At 44.3% G+C, this 20,393-nt stretch overlaps 1 protein-coding gene and 1 long non-coding RNA gene across 2 annotated transcripts in view; one reads left to right on the forward strand and one right to left on the reverse strand.

Annotated features, from left to right (window-relative positions):
• PRAG1 (PEAK1 related, kinase-activating pseudokinase 1) overlaps positions 1-20,393 on the forward strand; it is a 104,338-nt gene that overhangs the window by 77,536 nt on the left and 6,409 nt on the right. Inside the window, exon 4 of the mRNA XM_029601415.1 lies at positions 9,689-9,840. Within this exon, the coding sequence (XP_029457275.1) occupies positions 9,689-9,840 (152 nt within the window). The remainder of the gene's footprint in view (positions 1-9,688; positions 9,841-20,393) is intronic.
• On the reverse strand, positions 1,097-6,673 carry LOC115091273. The gene is made up of 3 exons (XR_003856655.1): positions 6,538-6,673; positions 2,489-2,638; positions 1,097-1,283 (listed from the first exon to the last, which is right to left on the reverse strand). It is a non-coding gene; the product is annotated as an uncharacterized LOC115091273 (long non-coding RNA).

The following is a 20,393-nucleotide window of genomic DNA, read 5'->3' on the forward strand; positions in this document are numbered from 1 at the left end:
GCGCGCCTTCATGGCGAAGATAAAGGCCCCAGCAGGATGTGCTCCACTCGAGGCAAAGATTAAGACCTCGGCGAGAGTGAATGTGTGTAGAGGTGTGTGTGAGAGAGAGCGAGCACAATTAAACTCTGGAATTTGTTGCCAGAAGATGTGGTTAGTGCAGTTAGTATAGCTGTGTTTAAAAAATGATTGGATAAGTTCTTGGAGGAGAAGTCCATTACCTGCTATTAATTAAGTTGACTTAGAAAATAGCCACTGCTATTACTAGCAACAGTAACATGGAATAGACTTAGTTTTTGGGGTTGCCAGGTACTTATAGCAGTGGGAATTTTCCATAGCTATCCCAACCTTGGAAACAGGATGCTGGGCTTGATGGACCCTTGGTCTGACCCAGCATAGCATGTTCTTATGTGTGTGTGCTTGAGAGAGACATAGGTAGCATGTGAGAAGTTGTATGTGTGAGAGAAAGGGAGCTTGTGTGGGTGTGTATGCAAGAGAGAGGGACCCTGTATGAGGGGATGTGGGTGTCTGTGCACACTAGAGAGAGGGAGCATGTGTGTGAGAGAAAGGGACAGAGGGAGCCTGTGTGAGGGGCAGTACTGAGAATGGGGTCAAACTCTGGGACTGGTGATAGAGTGGAAGGGGGAGATATTGGCTTGGGGCTTGAGAGGGCAAAGTGGCCAGGGGAGTAGGGAGAGTGAATGGAAGGGACACTCTTACAGTGAATTTCTAGGACAATTCTGCTCACAATACTTAAAGATGCAGAATTTTAAAATAACTTTTTTTGTATTAATTTACAATGTAATTAATAAGACTGTCATGTGAATTGTGTTATTTTGACCAAAATAAAAAGTTTGCAGAATTTTAAGTTTTTGTGCTCAGGAGTAAGACAACTCAGAGGGACTTCCTGCCCCCACCCCCAACCTCCAGTTCACTAAACTATGAGGATGACCTTCCCCCATCTCCTCTCCTGACCCTCTCTGTGACTTGCAATGTCATATGTGGCTCCTGCCTTAGAGCAGTGTGAAACTGACACCTAAATGCAGCACTGAGTGTTTTAACATTTGAGAGAAGTACTCTGTGGATTATTTTAATTTTTTTAAAAAAGCAGCATTTTTGTTTGTCCTGTACTGTTTTACAGCAGACAGATCCACATACTGTGTGTACATGACTCCATGCCAGCACCGGGCAGCCGGGGTTCTGCAAATGCTTTGTGTTGTAAACAGAGGCTCGCTGAAGCCCTTAAATGGTGTCCTGGGAGATCAGATCAGTCGAGGCCATAGCTGCTGTACAAAAAGGTAGACAGCTTTAGGATTACAGAAGGATATGATAAATACATATTGCACTAGAATGGGAAGGACTATCTATAAATATTTAGCTTATGTTCAAAAATACCTATGGGAACGCTCCTGCCTTTTAAAATTTAAAGCATTGCCAAAATTACTACTATACTGAACACATTTTTTAAGATCCACCCCCACCATTAAAATTTGAGATGCTAACTTTTTCTTTCCCTTCTTGAGATTTGCCTGTGTATCTTCCAGCATTCCTGGCTAAAAACTTTATATATAAAAGAACAGTGTGTAAGCAGCAAAAGGAATGAAAATGTGCAACCATAAGTTCAGGAAGAAAGCCAAGGCATGGTTTCCCCCCAAGACCCACATCTTCAGGCCAGCTTCCTCAACTCCTGAGGGTCTGCTGTACCCAACAGGGACACAACTGGGCCTGGAGACCATTCACAAGTAGGACTTCCTGGGCGGGGTGCCATTGTTTCATTAATAAACAAACACTTCTATTTAAATCTCCACTGAAAGGGTTGTTCCACTTAATACTGCAAAATAGTCATAAAACCCCCATATTTGTTCACACAAATATCCCCGATTTTTTTCTGTGTTCAATTAGTTTTAACCCAACCACTTCATGTGGTGATTGGGTTAAAACTAATTGAACACAGAAAAAAAGAAAAGAAAAAATATCGGGATCTCATGTAAGTATATTTGTGTGAACAAATATGGGGGTTGTATGAATATATTGCTTCATTAATTGCATATTCTGATTGGATGGTAAACTTAGATTTATTGTAATCCACCTCGAGACCAAGTTTGGGAAACCAAACAGACTATCAAACCTTCATAAACAAATAAAATTAATCCATTTTAGCTGTAGCACGCAGGGAAGGATTTAAGATTATGGCAGAAGACCAGGGGTCGGAGATTTTGCCCCCCCCAAAATCAGACTGTGGCAGAGGGTGTCCCAGTTTTTGACATCATTGGTACCCAGGGCACATGCCTATGTTGCCTATGCTTAGATAAGGTATGGGTAGCACAGGGAGTGTGCCTAACTGCATCCTTATTCCTAGTGATCCCTGTTGACAAGTCTGCATGCATAGCCCCATGTCCCCCATGGCTGATACAAGTTTTGGGCCCATGATCTAGCCAAGCCACGTCTGTCCTCAAGTAAGTAAGTATCTTGAAGCCAGAAACCCCCTCACCTGTTCTTTAGGTTCTCTGCCTTTATGAAGGGTTCCATCTTGACTGCTAACACTCTGTTCTAGCGATTGGCAATGACTTCTTGTCCACTGGAGGATTTTCAAGCACAGGGATGGAGAGCAATAATTTAAAGCACACAAAACTATCCCAACCTTGGAAAAAAAAAAATTGCCAAATAGTAGAGAACACAGTGCTAACAAAAAAGTAGAGCAGTTGATCTGCCTATATATTAAAAACTAAAATAAACTATATAATGTAAGTGATTTTAAATAATTTTTATAATACAATTTTAAGATGTGAAGCTGTCATAATGCAAAATTTAAATTAAATTTTTCCCCCCTCATTTTACTGTTCTGCTTTCATCTGGTCTTATCTTCTCTAGCATCTTTTCTCCATCTCTCCCGACATCTACTCTCTCGTGTTACTGTTCTGTCTTTCGTATGCCTCCCTTCTCTCAGCATCTCTTTACCTCCATTGCTCCCTCGGTGTCCCCCTCTCTCATTGCCCTTCCCAAATCACTTCCACCTCATGCAGCCCTGAGCTCCCTTCTTCCCCAGCCAGTCAGCTGCAAGGACAGGCAGCTCAGCGCAGTGGCATGAAGGACAGAGATACAAGGTAGGCATGCTGACTGTCCTCACGGGTGCTGCCTTGCATTTCCACAGGGAGAGGAGGAGTGTGCGGGGCTGCTCTGTGCTCTCATCTCTGTTTCAGGGAATGAATCTTGTGGGGCATTAGATCTGGAAACCATGTCACAGATGTATTAAGTCAGTCCAGTAAAACAGTATCCCTACGGCTTCGTTTCCTAACCTTTATGTCTCCTTTAAATTGGGCAAGCAAATAGACTTGCAGGGTTTTTACATAAACCTTAAATCTGACCCTACCTAGTTAAGTTTAAATTTATTTCTGTTCTTGAGGAAGTAGGACTGACATTTGTTCTGGTTTATCGGTGTAGATGTACTTCATTATGGTTTCACAGCAAAGTGCCAGGGCTATCCTTTTCTCATGAAGAGAATAAAAAAATGAAACAAATCCCAAAATATTTAGTGTGGCTTTAAAATTGCTACTTTGCCTACCAGAGATCATCATTTTTGTGGGTGGATTTCTGAATAGGTAGTTTGTAGAACGAGGAAGTGATCTGTAGTCTGCATACTGCTCCCCACCCTTTGAAAATGGTTTTACAAAAGAGCTGATCACAAGGAACTGAATGACAGTGTAGCTGTTTATCTATTTATTTAAAATTATTTATATACCATCTAACAATAAAATATTGATCAAAACTGTGTACAATATACATAAGCAAACAAAAATGAAAATAGAAAAAATAAAATCAAATTATATAAAACAAATGTTTTAAAATAAATATCTAACTTTACAAACAAGAGATAGGAAAAGAAAGTCAGTTTCACATAGATTTGGAGTACAAAATGGAAAATGTTGCATATAATAAGGTTATGAAAGATCAGCATCTGGGATGGCAAATGCTTTTGAGAAAAGATATGCTCTTAACCAGCCCTCAACAAAACTTAAGTATCATACTGGGTCCATCAAGTCCAGCATCCTGTCTCCAACAGCGACCAGTCCAGGTCACAAGTACCCAGCAGATCCCAAATAATAGATCCAGTACTTCTTGCTCATAACAAGGAATAAGCAGTGGTTTTTGCATGTCTACTATACATGGCTAATGGTTTGTGGACTTTCCTCTGGGAAAGCCCACAAACCATTATTTGTCCCTTTTAAACCCAGCTGTGTTAACTGCTTTCACCACATCCTCTGACAGCACATGCCACATTTCGTGCGCTGAATGAATACTCAGATTTATTTCAAATGTGCTACCTATTAGCTGTATGGAGTGTCCCCTAGTTGTAGTACTATTGGAAAGGGTAAATAACCATCACCTACTTAGCTGCTTCACCCCACTCATAATTTTGAAGGCTTCTAGATCTCCTCTCACTCAATGAGTAACCTAGCCTCTGTGCTGGGTGCACACTCTTGGGCAAGTTGTAGAGAGGTTTTCAGCAGTTTTTCTGCTCTGCATATCAGGCAGCCCCCACCATGATGGGTATTTACAAGATGACATGTAACTCTTCTCGCTGGGATGGAAAACATAAAAAGGTGTGGGGGTGAGGGAATGGAGAAGTGGAAGCAAGACGACCACACTGCTTTAATTCTGTTTTGGAATGAAGGCTTATTTTTTCAGGCCTGGATTTGTCAAGTAGGAACATTAGGCCTGTACCTAGGTTAGCAAAAATCTGGGGGCAGGAGGCTGGCTAAAGAATAGCTGCCTTCCAGCTGTGCTAATTCTAACTCAGAGAATAGCCCTTTGATTCATGATCCAGCCCCCCCAGCAGCATGAAGAGAGGGGGGGGGGGGGGAAGCCATTTGAGCCAAAAGCAAACTCCATTTTGGAGGGTAAGAGAGGCTGAGTGGGGAGTGAAGAAATCTGGAGGATGAAAGGGGAACTGCAGGGTGAAAGAGGAAGCATGTGTTTCTACAAGATCGGTGGGACATTAGAGAGGCGATGCAAGGGGACAGCAGTATAGTAGGAACACCGATCTCTTTACTACTCCTTCCCCCAATTACATCAGATTCTCACTCCTTTGATCTTGGATTATATCCCTCCAGATCCTGGAACCTCCTTCCCACCTCTCCCTTCTCCCCAGATCCTGAAGCCCTCCTCAAAATCCTGATTACCTTCTCGCATCCTCATCTCCAATTCTGGTTAGAGCAGTGGGCTATGAACCAGGAGACCAGGGTTCGAGTCCTGCTGTCGCTCCTTGTGACCTTGGGCAAGTCAATTTGCCCTCCATTGTCTCAGGTACAAACTTAGATTGTAAGCCCTCTGGGGATAGGGAAATACCTACAGTACCTGAATGTAAACATATGTGATATCTCAGATCGAATGTATATAAAAATAAATAAATAAATCCCTGAGATCCCCTCATACTGATACTTGATCACTTTTCCTCACCTACATGCCTATACAGTACAGTACGCTCCAGCAGAGCGCACTGTTAGCCCGCGTTTGGCCACGCATTTACGACGCGCTATTTTAGGGGTAATAGCGCATCGTAAACACGCTGCCAACCCCCCCCCCAAAAAAAAACTAATAGCACCCACAACATGCAAGTGCATGTTGATGGCCCTATTAGTTATTCCCGCACAATACAGAAAGTAAAATGTACAGGCAAGCCGCACATTTTACTTTCAGAAATTAACGCCTGCCACCGGGAAAGTGTACAGAAAAGCAGTAAAAACTGCTTTTCTGTACACCCTCTGACTTAATACCGGCATCAGTTCGAGAACTGACGCCGGTAAAATTGAGCATCGGCTTTCAAACCCGCTGACAGCTGCCGCTTCTGACAAAAAGGAGGCACTAGGGACGCACTAATGTCCCTAGCGCCTCCCTTTATCGCGGGCCCTCATTTGCATGTTGTTCCCTCCTGAATCGCGCGCACAGGAGAGTGGCCTGTGCGGTTGGGAATCAGTGTACTTTTAGAATTTTCAATTTATCTTCCCACAGAATCTCTCTCTGAGCTACTATTATAAACTATGAGGCTGTACCTTAGACCTTTTACGCTGCGTTACACAATAATAATCACAGAAAAGGACCAACTGGTCCATCCAGTCTGCCCAGCAAGTTTCTACTGTGCCATGCAGGTTACCCCATGTTTCTATTCAGGATAAGTACATTACAGCCCCTTGCAGGGGTGGGGGTGTGTGGACAGCACCAAGTGCCTAGAAGTGGCAAAATCCTAAACCTGTCACTACTAAGGACGATAGTCTGCTTATTGTTTATCTTTTGCACACATCTCTATCCATTCTAGGACTGTCAGTGTAGTATAATCTTCCTAAAGTCACTCTGTGTTGGATGTCACTGACTCCCATTCTTTTCCATGCTGCAGCATTCTTGATGGTGGGTTCATTTTGGGCACACCAAATTAATATATTAATAATTTAAAAAAATGAAATTAAGAATCACAAAAGCTAGAAAAGAGTTACAAAATATTAGAAATACATTGATTTTCAACCAATACAGATTGTTTATTCTTACCAAGTCAGTGAGATTTTGGGCCTCATTTGCTCCCCAGTTTTCAATCCAAAAATGTTCCCTTCTAATATTAGTTTTTATTTACTCTTTGATGTAAGTACTCCCATCAGTGCACACGCAATCTGTTTGTCAGGAAAAGAGGTAAAACTGGAGCAGCCATAGCGAAGCAGACAACTCGTTCTGCTTTATGCAGGCTCCGCCCCCCTAATCCTTGCAAACTGCCCGGAGGGGAGGGGCTGAAGCAGGAAGCAGAACCCACCAATGAACTTTAACCGCACGCGCGCTTCTGCTGATTTTGCTGTTACCACTGTGTATGTTTCACCCTCTCGAACTTCTCCAAATCGCGTGCTTTTAACTAGGCACATAAAGACATTTTTATAGTGGCCAGTTGGTACCCAAGGTAATTTGTGAGGTGGTCGCGCCCGTGAGGCACTAAAGTAATTCACTACTCCGTCTTCCCATCCTCGGGTTCTGGTTAATTGGCCTCCCAATCAGAGGGTAGTTAAGCCATTAGTATCTCATTTCTTTCCTCTTCTTGGCCAGGCTGACAACGGTTCATTGGTACACGTGGCTGGGAGAAGAGGAGGACTAACTTCAAGGAGGGTATCAGTTTCAGGATTTGTTTCTCAAATGATTTACACTGATTTAGCGAAGTCCTTTGCCGCAGCTAAGCGGCAGAGTATCTGCACCAGGCTGGAGCAAAGTCTCAGCAGCTGACGAATCCTGTTCACAAGTGGCAAATAATAACTGGTTAATGATAAATGCATAAAACTAATCTTCCATATCCCCAAGCACCAGGAATCAGCAATTAAATTCTAGCACGTGTGGAACAGCAACGAGGAAAACGTTTTTGCCAGAGGCCAAGAAAGGGGCAGATGTACCAAAAATTTGCTCCAAATCTGTTAATGAAAAAAATCCCCTTCTTTTTAGTTTTGCATGAACTGGGGGCGGGGGGGAAGAAATACTGGTGCAGTTTTTACACAGGAGCAAAACTTTGATATCTTCTTCAAAGCTGTTGTCCTAAAAAAAAAAAAATTGTTTTTCTCTTGCTGGGTGTCTTACGTCTCTTCTTTCTGAAAGCCATTTGGGAACGGTTCCCCACGAGTGGGGTAGGCAGCTCCTGTCCTGAAGTACTAACCAGTCTGGGTTTCAGGGTATCTACAATGAGTGGGCATGACATATATTTGCATATGATAGACAGTTTATCTAAATATATCTCATGCCCATCCATTGTGGCACTCTAGGACTGAAATTGCCTACTGGCGTAGATCCTGTTTCACCAGTAAAATTTAGTTTTTATATTTGCACACGCTATTTCTGGTAGGAAGAGTCTTTAATTCAGGTGTCCATGACCTCACAGAAGCTGCTTTTATAGCAAGGTTGCTCCACCCAAGTGCCTTGGCAGAAGTGCAGGTGTGTTGTTCATTGGCAGGTTCTGCTTCCTTTTTCAGCCCCTCACCTTTAGATAGTGTGCAAGGAACAGGTGGGAGGGATCTGCAGAAGGCTGCAAGAGTTTTCTGCTTCGCCATGTGTCTTCTACAGTCTGCATGTGTGCTGATGGGAATGGGGGAGGAGCAATTAATTCAAAGAATAGATCAAAACTAATATTGAAAGTAAGCTGCTTTTGAGTCCTACTTATCAACCATTCGATTTTGGATTGAAAAACTGGAGATAAGGCACAGATCTCTCATTAACTTGGTAAGAATAAATAATCAGTGTTTTTTTAAAGTAAATCTTCTATTTTTATGGTTGAAAATCAATTCATTATTTCTAATATACTTTGTAATTTGTTTCTAGATTTTTGGTGGGTTTTTTTTATTCTTCATTTCATTTTTTTTAATTATTAAATTGTATTAACTTTGGTGTGCCCAAAATGAACCTACTATCTAGTATGCTGCAGGTTGGAACCAGTGACATATCTAACACATTATACAATGAACTTAGGAAAATTATACTACACGGACAGTCCTAGCATGGACAGAGATGTCCACAGATGTATAAAAGATAAACATAATTAATAAGTAGACTTAAATTATAAGAGCATTTATCTCTGGTGCAGAATAATTGTTAGAAACAGGTTAAGAGAAGATGTCATCACATTGCTTTTGGTACAATAAAGGATGATAATCTTTGGTGGAGGGAAAAAACCCTGTGAAGTAATAAATGTTCATGTAGTTTTTATAACTAATCTTTTACTTTACTTTACTCGTGGTTTGTTCTTCAATGAAAATGCCTTAAAAGAATATGCCCAATACCAATTAGTACATAGATGCCATGTTAAAAAAAAAATGAGGCTATTTGTACAAAAAGGTGGGCTAATGATTCATTAAAATACTCATTTTATCAAAAGTCATTGCAAATGGCATAAATAGCAGTAGTAGCAATAATGGCAAACACATGGAATAAAAGCCAGCGTGCAAAAAATGCATCAAAATGTATCTTGTACAATTAGCAAGATCATGGGAGCCAGCATTATTCCAGCTCCAGAACAGGTTCTCTTGGGAATCCCTTTCTTGGAGTAACTTCAGTTTACACCTCCCACCTACTTTGTGTAACAACATTGATGAATAGCATCAGACACTGGAAACATTACAGCTTGGACTGAGGAAATCAAGCAGTGCAAGTTGCAAGAAATTAAATAATAATTTCTGATTATTCTCCGGAAATATGAGTTACAATCAGAAGCTGGAATCTGGGATTTCTTCTTTCTCTGCCAAGAGGGCTACAGCTCCTTCATGTCTGCATTAGAACTGAATCTGCTGAAATATTCATCTAAAGCATAGTTCCTTTCTTCTCCAGTGGTGCTTCTGTGTTCTTTTTGTGGATTCTTTCAGCATGAACTGATTATTGGATTTGGGTCTGTCAGAGAAGTGTGTGTTTTTAGCTTCTTTAATTTGCCTGTGCTTATGTCAGTGTGCACTTGGTAGTGTGGTAGGTTGGAGACTAAGAGGAATGTTGCATTATATCAGAGAATCTGAAAAAATTCCTCATTGTTCAGTTCTGTCATCAATTGAAACACTGCAAAATAAATTCTGTACTATAATAATTTGAGTCTGAAACCAGGCCTTTCTAGCAATGAGGATCTTACCTGGATGTGTCCTGTTACAACAAAGGGAAATGTATTTAGTTGATGTTTTGTTTTCGTTTTCTTCAGGCATTTCTTAAAAATGAACAAGAGCAGCTCAGAGTTGGAGAAATTCAGTCACGCCTCTACCGAGAGCCTGACTTCGCCCTCCAGAACAACCACTGTTCACTTCACGGCCGGCTCTACAGACAGCCTGACCTCCGACACGAGGACCGAGGGAGGTGAGAACGCTGCACTCCGCTTCCAGATCTCTTGCAGAGGCCCAGAGCCAGGCGAGGCTCTCTTACCGAACAGAATGGGGCTAGTAGTTCTGTTTTAAGGTTAACGTTAGAAGATAACTTGCTGATACTCTGCTCAGTGCTAATAAGGCTGCTTGACACAAGTTAAGCGTTCATTGTGGCTTATTTTCTGATGCACAAAATCTTTCCCCCCTCTATTTATTTTTCAAACCTTCTCCCACAAGGTTTTTCATTCTCTCCGTACACTTCCTCATCCAGCTTCCATGAAGAAATCCTCCTGCTCAGCCCGTACTTTCTACTGGCGACACTCTCCTAGGTCTGGGGAAGGAGGCTAGTGATGCCCTCTGAGCTGTCTCTTGTGCTGCACTTTGGCCCTGTTGCTAGATGTTCGCAGGGCTGTAGCACTGTGCATGCTCCTTCCTTTCTTGCCCTCTGGGAGAGTTGAGCGTACGTTCAGAAGCATTCGCACACCCGCCTTGCTGAAAGAACAGCAACACTAGCTGGGAACAAAAACTAGAGCTCTTCATCACATGCATGCTGTAAGTAAAATGCAATAACATTTCTAACCACACTGCAGTAGCTTACTTCAGGGGACCTGCTTAGGTGAGGAAGCTGGATAGGTATTGCCAATACCATGAAGAGCCTGAAAAAGAAATCTGAGTGTTCTTGCAAATTTGAAACGTATAAGCTGTAAAACGAATAAACTAAGTATACTTTCCTTCCAGCTAGCATAAGGGGTGCCCAGAATTTTCAAGAGAAGGGCCTCATAGGACATTTTGAAATCCCTGAGACTGTTGGGATGGGTCCCCATCTGGAGTTTGCTGAGCTGAGGCTCGGGGAAGAGGCAGAGCTCTTTCCAGAGTTGTTAGCTGAAAATGGTTTGAAGGGGGTGAACTATGTCTGGCTCTTTCAGTGATTTGAAATGCTAGGGAAAGGGGGAGGGCTGCAGCAGATGGTGTGTCACTAATAATATTTCTAAATTTCTCCAAAGTTGGCAACCCTGCCTCCCCCCAGACCGGTGGGATGGATGAATGGGGGGTGTTTGTGTGCGTGGTTCACCCTCTCTTGCTCTTACCCCTCCACTTAAATGATTGCTCTCCCTCTTTTCTTTCCTCTTCGTCCCTTCCCCTTCTCTTTCCTATCATCTTTTGCAACAAGCTAGGTTCATAGTGTGAGCAAAACAATCCACTCTGCAGACCCCAGCCCAGGAAGAGATGCTCGGACTCGGTATATGGGTAATCATAATGAATATTTCTGCACCTCCAAAGCTGGCATTTTTAGGGGATGATATGCATGCCCCCCCCCCCCCCCAGCTCTGAAGAGGTTGCAACGTGGTCGAGAGCTCCAGGAACCACCATCCTTAACCTGGGATTCCCTGGCAGTTCCTCAGAACCCACAGCTTGGTAAAGCTATTGCCTTCCGCCCTGTGGGCTGCACCACAACGACTGAAAACTCTTCTCTCCCTGCCTTCAGCTGAAGTGGCTCTGCCTGAGTGAGCAATGCTAATGCCTACAATGTGGTCGCCCTGCCCCTCGCACAGGTTTCCATAGTAACAGGAAGCCCATGTGGAAGGAGGAGGGGGCAGGAAAGCCTTGAGAGCAGGACCAGCATGCTGAATTTTCTTTTTATAATTGCATTACTGCAACTGCTGAAGCAGAAGCACCACTGAAACTCGGAGGTGGGGGACAGACCAGAGAGATGAGGAAATAGGGGCAATCAGAGGTCCCTCGCCCCCTCCCCTTCAAACCTCCCATGCTGCTGATGAGTTCGGGGTGGGGGTGAGAGTCGGAGCCTCCTTCCCCCTCCTCCCCCGCTGCGTATGAGGGCTCAATATATAAATCCAGTCCTGCCTGTGGACCATTGTTTGGGGACCCCCTGAGCTAGCATATCAGATGTGCTGTTTGTTAATACAACGTTGTACCCTGTGCAAAAACCCAAACTGGCACCCATCCCCCACACCTCTCCCTCAGCTTCCATTTTTGACCCACCCCCTTCAAAAAACAAAGAATTTAAAAAAACTGATGATGAATTAAAGTTGCCTAAATAACTCGCTTAAAACTCTTTAAGTGCAAGTTATTCTTAGCCTAAAACAGCCTGCAAAAAACCTCAAGTAACTTTCCAGATATTAGGCAGCAAAGGGCAGAAAGAGCAGGCTGACCTTGGTAGTTTGAAATCTGGGTGTGCAGTGGGGAGTTTACAATCGGAGCACAATGTATGAGGCAGGTGCCTGACAACAGAGGGGGAAAGTCCTATACAGATGAAAGGAGTTGGACAGGACCTGGACTTGTTTCCTTTACCTTCCATCCCTGTCCCCACGGCCCAGCCCTGGTGCTTCTAAATGTTCCTCCTGCTGCCTTTTCCTCTTTCACGGTGCGGTTCAAGCCATGGTGTGTGTGTGGGGGGGGGGGGGAGAGTCGCCAGAGGCAGGAGGAGGCATTTATAAATGCTGCATTCCCCAGTGCTGCTGTCATTTGGGGAGGTGGGGAAGGAAGCAGCATTTTGGCCCCATAGGCACTGGGGAAATGTTTGCCCCATGCTAGTGGGGGGGTGGGGGAGGTGTTGGGCCCCCACGGATACTGTTGGAAGGAAAGCGACCAGTCTCTGGCCCAGTGGCTGCATTAGGAGGGGCACTAACTCCCCCCTACTGCTTAGTGCCCTGTGTGACTGCATAGGTTGCACATTTCAAAAGCTGACCCTATGCAGAGGTGTTGCGCTGAGCCTTGAAGAGGGAGGACAGTTGGTCCTTGGGTGACTTCCTCTACTGACTGAGGAACATGTACTTTGTTTTACATTTGTAATAATTACATTTGTAATAATTGCTATTAATCAAGTAAGAATAAAGAGGAGGTACCTCTCAGGCTGGTAAAATGTAGCTTATTCTACCAGGCCATGCTGTCTGAAGAGAGGGAGAAGAAGCAAAAGAACAAACAAAAATAAAAAATTGGGCTTCATACTTGCTGAAAAATCAGAATTTACATCCAGTAGGATCTTGGAAAGCATGATAAGTTTTCAGAGAAGGAAAAAGTAAAGCTGGCAGTTATTTAATACAAATTTGTGTTTTTTGACGTCAGGCATAAAATCACTGCAGCATTAAGATACTAGTGCATGCTAGCATTGAACACAAGTTGCCATACTGGGTCAGACTGAGGGTCCATCAAGCCCAGCATCTGATTTCCAACCGTGGCCAATCCAAGTTACAAGTACTTGGCAAGAACATTAACTAGATCCCATGCTACTGATGCCAGTAATAGCAGTGGCTTTTCCCCAAGTCAACTTGATTAATAGCAGTTAATGGACTTCTCCTCCAGGAAGTTATCCAAACCTTTTTTAAACCCAGCTACACTAACTGCCCTAACCACAATCCTGGCAACAATTTCTAGAACTTTAATTGTGATTAGATGAAATAAATTTGCTCCAATTTGTTTTAACTGTGCTATTTGCTAACTTCATGGAGTGCCCCCTAGTCTTTCTATTATCTGAAAGAGTAAATAACCAAATCACATTTACCCGTTCTAGTCCCCTCATGATTTTATAGACCTCTATCATTTCTCCTCGGCTGCCAGAGTATCATTTTCTTCTGTTGTGGTTCTGTTCCTTTCTGGGTCTTTTTTTTTTTCTCTAGTCTATTTTCCACTAGTAGTTCCTGATATTTTTGGATGTATTTTATAAAATTTTGTATTATGGCTACATCCCCTGTTTCACTGTGTGTGTTGTTTTTGGGTTTGTTTGTTTTTTTAGAGCAGCAATCTTAGATCTCACACTGTAGTTCCACAATATTAGATTTCATAATTAAGAGTCACCACTCAGGAAAAAGATCTAAGCGTCGTCATGGGCAATACTTTTAAATCCTCAGCTCAGTGTGCAGTAGCAGAAAAGAAAAAAAAAAAGCAAACAAAATGTTAAGAATTGTTAGGAAAGGAATGAAGAATAAAATGGAGAATAGCAGAATATCTCTGTATCTCTCCATAGTGAGACCACACCTATGCACATTTCTAGTCACCACCTCTCAAAAAAGATATTATCGAATTATAAAAGGTACAGAAAAGGGCAACAAAAGGATAAAAGGAATGAAACAGCTACCATATGAGGAAAGGTTAAAGAAGTTAGGACTCTTCAGCTTGGACAAGAGACAGCTGAGGGGAGATATGATAGAGGCCTATAAAATCATGAGTGGAATAGAAAGGATAAATGTGAATCAGTTATTTACTCTCAAAAAATACAAAGACTAAGGGGCATGCAATGAAATTAGAAAGTAGCACATTTAAGACAAAATTGGAGAAAATTCATTGCCAGAAGATGTGGTTAGGGCAGTGACCGTTGCTAACCAAGTTATTGGGTGTTAGCAGCATGGGATCTATTTACTGTTTGGGATTGTGGCAAGTATTTGTGACCTGGCTTGGCCACTCTTGGAAACAGGATACTGTTGATGGACCCTCGGTCTTGACCCAGTAGGCAAATCTTATGTTCTAATTAGCAAAGCCAGGGTTCAAATCCCAGTGACCTTGGGCAACTCTATACAGCCTCCATTGCTTCAGGTACAGATTATAAGCCCTCTGGGGACAGGGAAATACCTACGTACCTGGATGTAGCTCGCCTTGAGCTACCAACGAAAGGCTGGAGTTAAATCCAAATAAATGTCCATCCCCAAATAGTTCTCCAGCTATTGATGCTGTATTCATACTTTACAGGTATCAGTGCAATGTGTCCATGGGGCTCTGGTAAGGATCAGTGCATAAACTCTTCCTGATTTACCAATAAAGCAACATGGTAACATAGTAGATGATGGCAGAAAAAGACCAATTGACCTATCCAGTCTGCCCAGTTACTCTGGTCTACACTGCTACCAGCAACCAGCTCTAGAAGGCTTTCTTTCACTCCTTCACAAAGTCACCTTTTGCTGTTGTCCTCTTTGGTTCCCTACCGTCCTGGGCTGGTGGGCATACAAGTTCCCAAACTTAATCTAATACAGCCCCCTCCCACCAGTCTTATCTGCCAAACTTTATTATTGTAATAATACTTTATAATTCTGAGAGTGGATTACTGGGGGCAGTGTTTATAAACATTTCTCTTGGGAAATGAAATTTTAAAAGAGAGAACAAACAAAAGATGGTAATCCAGCTAACTAGTGTTGTATATTCAGTGGTGCAGCCACAGCACTGAATATATCCAGATAAACTTATCAGGCTATCTTTAGGACAGATGTATGGGCTGAATAAGATATCTGGCTAACTCGACTGCTCCCCGATCCACCCATTCCCAGCCCCTGAGTTATCTTTCTAAATACTTAGCTGTCTAACGGCTCGATCCAGTAAGGCCGCGGTAAAAACAGTGAGGTAGTGTCAGGCGCACCCTTCCTCCCCGCACGCACAGTTCTCTTCACTAACTCCCCGATACTCTCCTCTAATCGCATGCAAATGCATGCCGCGGCTGTGAAGCGTTAGGGAAGGGTTATGCCCGCGCAACCCATTTTACTGTATAGGCGCTGTAACAGCGCCTATACAGTAACCTGGGTGCGCTGGTACCTGTCATTTCAAATGACATTTGAAATGACAGGCACCAGGAAGTGTAAAAAAGTTTAAAAAGTGTAAAAAACAAAAAACCTGTGTGTTATATAAAAAAATAAAACAATTTTAAATACCTGTCGGAGGGCCGTGGGTCCAGGCGGCCGGTGGGCGGCGGGCAGCCATCAGCGGCATCCGGTAGTCCCTTCTCCCTTCCTCCCTCCCTCCCTCCCCTGCCTGGATGAGCGCCAAAATCGCACGGGCGGGTCGGCAGCGGGGGGGGGGGGGCGGCAGCAGGATCTGGGAGCGGCGGGTAGGCAGCAGCGGGGTCCGGGGGGCAGGGGCAGCGGCAGCGGGGGGGGGGGGCAGCAGCAGGGGGGCGGCAGCAGGATCCGGGAGCGGCGGGTAGGCAGCAGCGGGGTCCGGGGGTGGCAGCGAGATCCGGGGAGCCAGCAGCGGCAGCATGTTCGATCGCGCAGGCAGGTAGGTGGCAAAGTAAAGATGGCCGCCAGCACGGGAAAATCGTGCAATTGGCCGCTGAAGACGTGACGTCACACCCCGTGACGCCAAACGTCGTGACGTCACGTCTTCAGCGGCCAATTGCACGATTTTCCCGTGCAGGCGGCCATCTTTACTTTGCCACCTACCTGCCTGCGCGATCGAACATGCTGCCGCTGCTGGCTCCCCGGATCTCGCTGCCACCCCCGGACCCGCTGCTGCCTACCCGCCGCTCCCGGATCCTGCTGCCGCCCCCCCGCTGCCGCCCCCCCCCCCCCCCCCCCCGCTGCCGCTTGCCCCGGACCCCCTGGACCCCGCTGCTGCCTACCCGCCGCTCCCGGATCCTGCTGCCGCCCCCACCCCCCCCGCTGCCGACCCGCCCGTGCGATTTTGGCGCTCATCCAGGCAGGGGAGGGAGGGAGGAAGGGAGAAGGGACTACCGGATGCCGCTGATGGCTGCCCACCGGCCGCCTGGACCCACGGCCCTCCGACAGGTATTTAAAATTGTTTTATTTTTTTATATAACACACAGGTTTTTTTGTTTTTTACACTTTTTACACTTACCATAGCAGGCCCGAGCCTTGCTACTTTTTCGTTTGTTTTTTTTTGCCCTGGTCCCGTCCGGTCTCCTGCAGCCCCGTCCGGTCCGGACGGGGCTGCAGGGCGGGTAAGCAATGTTTTTACCCTACACTACACTACACTAACTCCTACTAGGGGGAGGCGGTAAACTAGCAGGTTAAGGCCGCGGCAGAACAGCGGGTTACGGAGGAGATAATATCAGCGCCCGTTACAGTATCGCAGGGGAATAGCTAATTCCTTCATTATACAGCTTTTTCGTTCATTTACATGCCGGGTGCGGAAAGGGTTATGCGTCTGTTTTCAGAAGCGATACGGACGCGTGAAACTGGACACTGTATCGCCAAACTGCCTTGCGCGCCCGAATTGTGCGCTACGAGCACGTTACAGACGGGCAATCCTCGAGCGGACGATACTGGATCGAGCTGTAAGTGGCAAACACTGACCGTAGCTGGATATTCAGTGATGCCTTTTGGCCAGATATGTCAGACTTATCCAGCTAAGACCTTTTTGAATATCGGCTTCTGACTATCCAATCAAAATCCCAAGGTGGAGTAGGATTTTCAAAATAATTGTAATACATCTATAGTATTTCACAATAAAAACAATAACATGACACACTATATACAATAACATAAGACAAATTATTTGAAAAACCTATTGGCTGGTACTGCTACTTTAAGGCTGTTCCTTGCCCTTGTCTTAGTCTCCTCGTTTTTCCGTTTCACTCTCTAGGTTATTGTTCCTTCTCTGCCAAGTGTTTTCTCTGCTTGCTCTTTCATTCATTGCTAACCAGTCTTGAGGTCAGACTGTAATCAGCCCTGACTCTACCTCATGGACATTTGTGTTAAGATAAAATAACCTTCCTAGATTAGGGATGATTGAGGAAGCAGATGCTAAAACCACATTGTAATAGGTTAAATCCTCCTAGCTTCAGCGGGTGCTTTTCTTCTCTGCAGATCAGCAGCTCTCCTCCTGTAGCATGGAAACCTATGGATATGCTAGCGTAGCTGAATGTACAGCTTTGTTAGCCCAGCACAGTGAACTGGGGAGGGGGGGGTCTCTGTCCTTAGAGCGCAGTTTTATCCTGCAGCAGCTGGGGACCAATGTTCTCCCTTTTACCTTTTTTTTTTTTTTTTTTAATCCTGGCTCTAGATTGCTTTCGTGCTTTATATAATTGTCTATCATGTGATCTATTTAAATTGTCTCATGTAGCGGTAGACACCCCCCCCCCCCCCCCCCCCCAAAGAACTAAAGAGGCATAGTTGAACAAGCCTTTGGAACAAACTTATTTTTTATTTTTTTGCAGGTTAATTCAGGCCTGAAGTAACTAACCTGCATATTCAGAGAGAGAAATTAAGTGGAAGCCCTAAACATTTAGAACAATTCAGTACATTATGACTGGGTCAGCTGAACTAAGCTTTTTTTTTCTTTGCATAGATGCAACATGGCGAAAAGCCTTCAGTACATTTGGCCCTGTGTTATGTGCTTCGAAAAATCCATCACTACTTTAAAGACCTTTCAAAATTAACAAAATAGTGATTGCTGGTGTTAGCAGTGTAAAAAAACATGTTTGGGGAAATATTAGTGCTTCAACATTTAGCTAGCCAGGAATCTGTTAGGTAGTCCTGTGACATCTTTCCATGCTACTGTGAAGGGGGTCTTGAGCCTGACACTTATTTCGGGCTCTAGGTCCTCAGGGTGACAGGCAGGCTGCAGAGGAGGCCACAGTCTTTGACCACTGAGTGCAGAATTGTCCCTGCAGGGCCTGAGATTGAAACTGGGACGGGGGAGTGAATAGAATAAGGGAGCAACATACCATCCAGCCCCCAAAATGAACACCCCATACTTAATGGAAATACAATCACCCTCACAAAGAAGCCAAAGAATCAATAATCAGGAGTTGAAAGGAAGGACATGTCAAAGCCTCAGCGTTGCCACAGTGATGAGCACAGTTTCTACAGGGGCAGAAACATGCCAAAAGCACGCTACAAATCCTGTATCACGAGGGACCAAGACACAATCTTGGGAGGCAAGGACGGTGAAAGTGGCATGCTGGCTCTGCACCTCCTCTTACATTCCCCTGCTAGACCCATTCAAACCAAATATTTTCAAACTAATAGTATTCCTGTCCCCTTTTTTCAGGGCAGACATCTGTTAAAATGAAAGTCTGAATGGTTGCATGAACGCTCAGTAATGCTAGTGACTCATACCTCTCATCTCTCATGAACTCAGGACAGTTTCTGAGATAGGCTAGACGTGGAGTTATTACCCAGGTGTTCCACTGGCATTCACTTTATACTCTATGGAAGAGTGACAAGCTAAGTGATAAAACCTTATCAGATTATTAGCATTCCGTCAGGGTGATTTAGAGACCAAATAGAGTCATTAGTCTAGAGTTTTTTTATATATATATATATATATATATATATATTTATTTTTTTTTTAGTTTTCTAGCTTTTTTATGATTACTTTAGTATCACAGAAAGTAAATGCACAGCTGTGCAGGACCCTTTTTTTCTCTTTAATGATAGAAACACTCCTGCAGAGTATTTTACAGGCATCATTGCGGATGTCCCTAAAACCTTAACACCCCGCAGTCTACATTTCCATATACAAGTGGTAACCATCACCTATGTTACAAGTTTTATACTTCCATTTTTAAAATGTTTCATAGAATTTCAACGCCCCTGCCCCGGCAGTGAAACTAGTGATAATTTAAGATTTATTTTGATACTTGTGAGTTCAGGTAGATAGGATCAATCATTTTTATTGTTCTTTTTGAAAAGATCCACCATGCTGGAAAGGTATGTGCAGCACATTTTTCACAGCTAGTCTCTTTCCCCTGCCTGTCCTCCCCTACTGGTGCTTTTTCTGCTTGCACAGGACCTGCACTTGACAGGAACATTGTAAGTGCTTTCCCGCAGTGATGTGTTGCTGTTTTATTCCAGTACCTTTTGACGCCAGTAAGTGCTTAGCCTGTAAACACCCAAGATTAATTCCACAATTGTTTACAAAAACACATATAATTTTACCCCTACTTTCACAGGCCATTGTGCTGAGAGTTTAGCACAGGGCTTCCCAAACCTTGAGCCAGTGTGACCCCAATTAAGCACTTTCAAATTCACATGACCCCAGAATAGCAGGGGATGCAGTCCCACTCCCCACACTCCAGCTGATCCCCTCTCTCAACCTCCACCCCTACCAAAGGACATCCTCTCTGAACCTCCTTCCCTCCAGCAGACCCTCTGCTCTTCTTACCTTCCCAAACAATCCCCTCTCTGTCACACTCTCCAACCCTTTTCATATCCCTCAGCTGACCCTCTCACCCCAAGCCTGTCTTATAATCCCCCAACTGATCCTTTGTTGTCCCCTTCCTCTCTCCTCCCCTCCTTACATTTTCCCCTCAGTTGATTCCCTCTTGCCCTTCACCTCCTCTTACATTTCCCAGTTGATCTTGTCATTCCCCGCCCTCACCCTCCATGGCAAATCTCTCTCCACCTTATTCAACCCGCAAAACCCCCTCCTCTTTCTCATCCCTCTCTTTAAATAGCCCCTTCTGGCCATGGTCAGCAGCAACATTTTCCTTTGGGTCCTGGGTTGAAAGTGGTTGACAATTGTTAGGCCGATAAGGCCAACATTTTTCTTTTGGATAGGATAGGTGGTGGGTTATAAGAGAGAAGTAGTGGCAATTTCCACCAACCATGCATGCTCTGCCCTCTCTTCCCCTCAGCACAAGGCCTGTATGATAATGCAAGCTCATGGGCACTGTCTCAACTCTGGTTCCTTTTCATCCAGGGATTCCGGTTACCACATAAACTCATGCAAGGGCCATGCCACTGCAGGAATTGTGAATGCATGCTGGCTCACAGTCCCATGCTGACTTTCACTGCTAATGCTGCTGCTCAAGCTCATGAAACGTTTCATGAGCTATGTGAGGCACTTGTGACCCCAGTTGGG

Source organism: Rhinatrema bivittatum, chromosome 1 (assembly GCF_901001135.1).
Source record: "Rhinatrema bivittatum chromosome 1, aRhiBiv1.1, whole genome shotgun sequence".
Lineage (NCBI taxonomy): Eukaryota > Metazoa > Chordata > Amphibia > Gymnophiona > Rhinatrematidae > Rhinatrema > Rhinatrema bivittatum.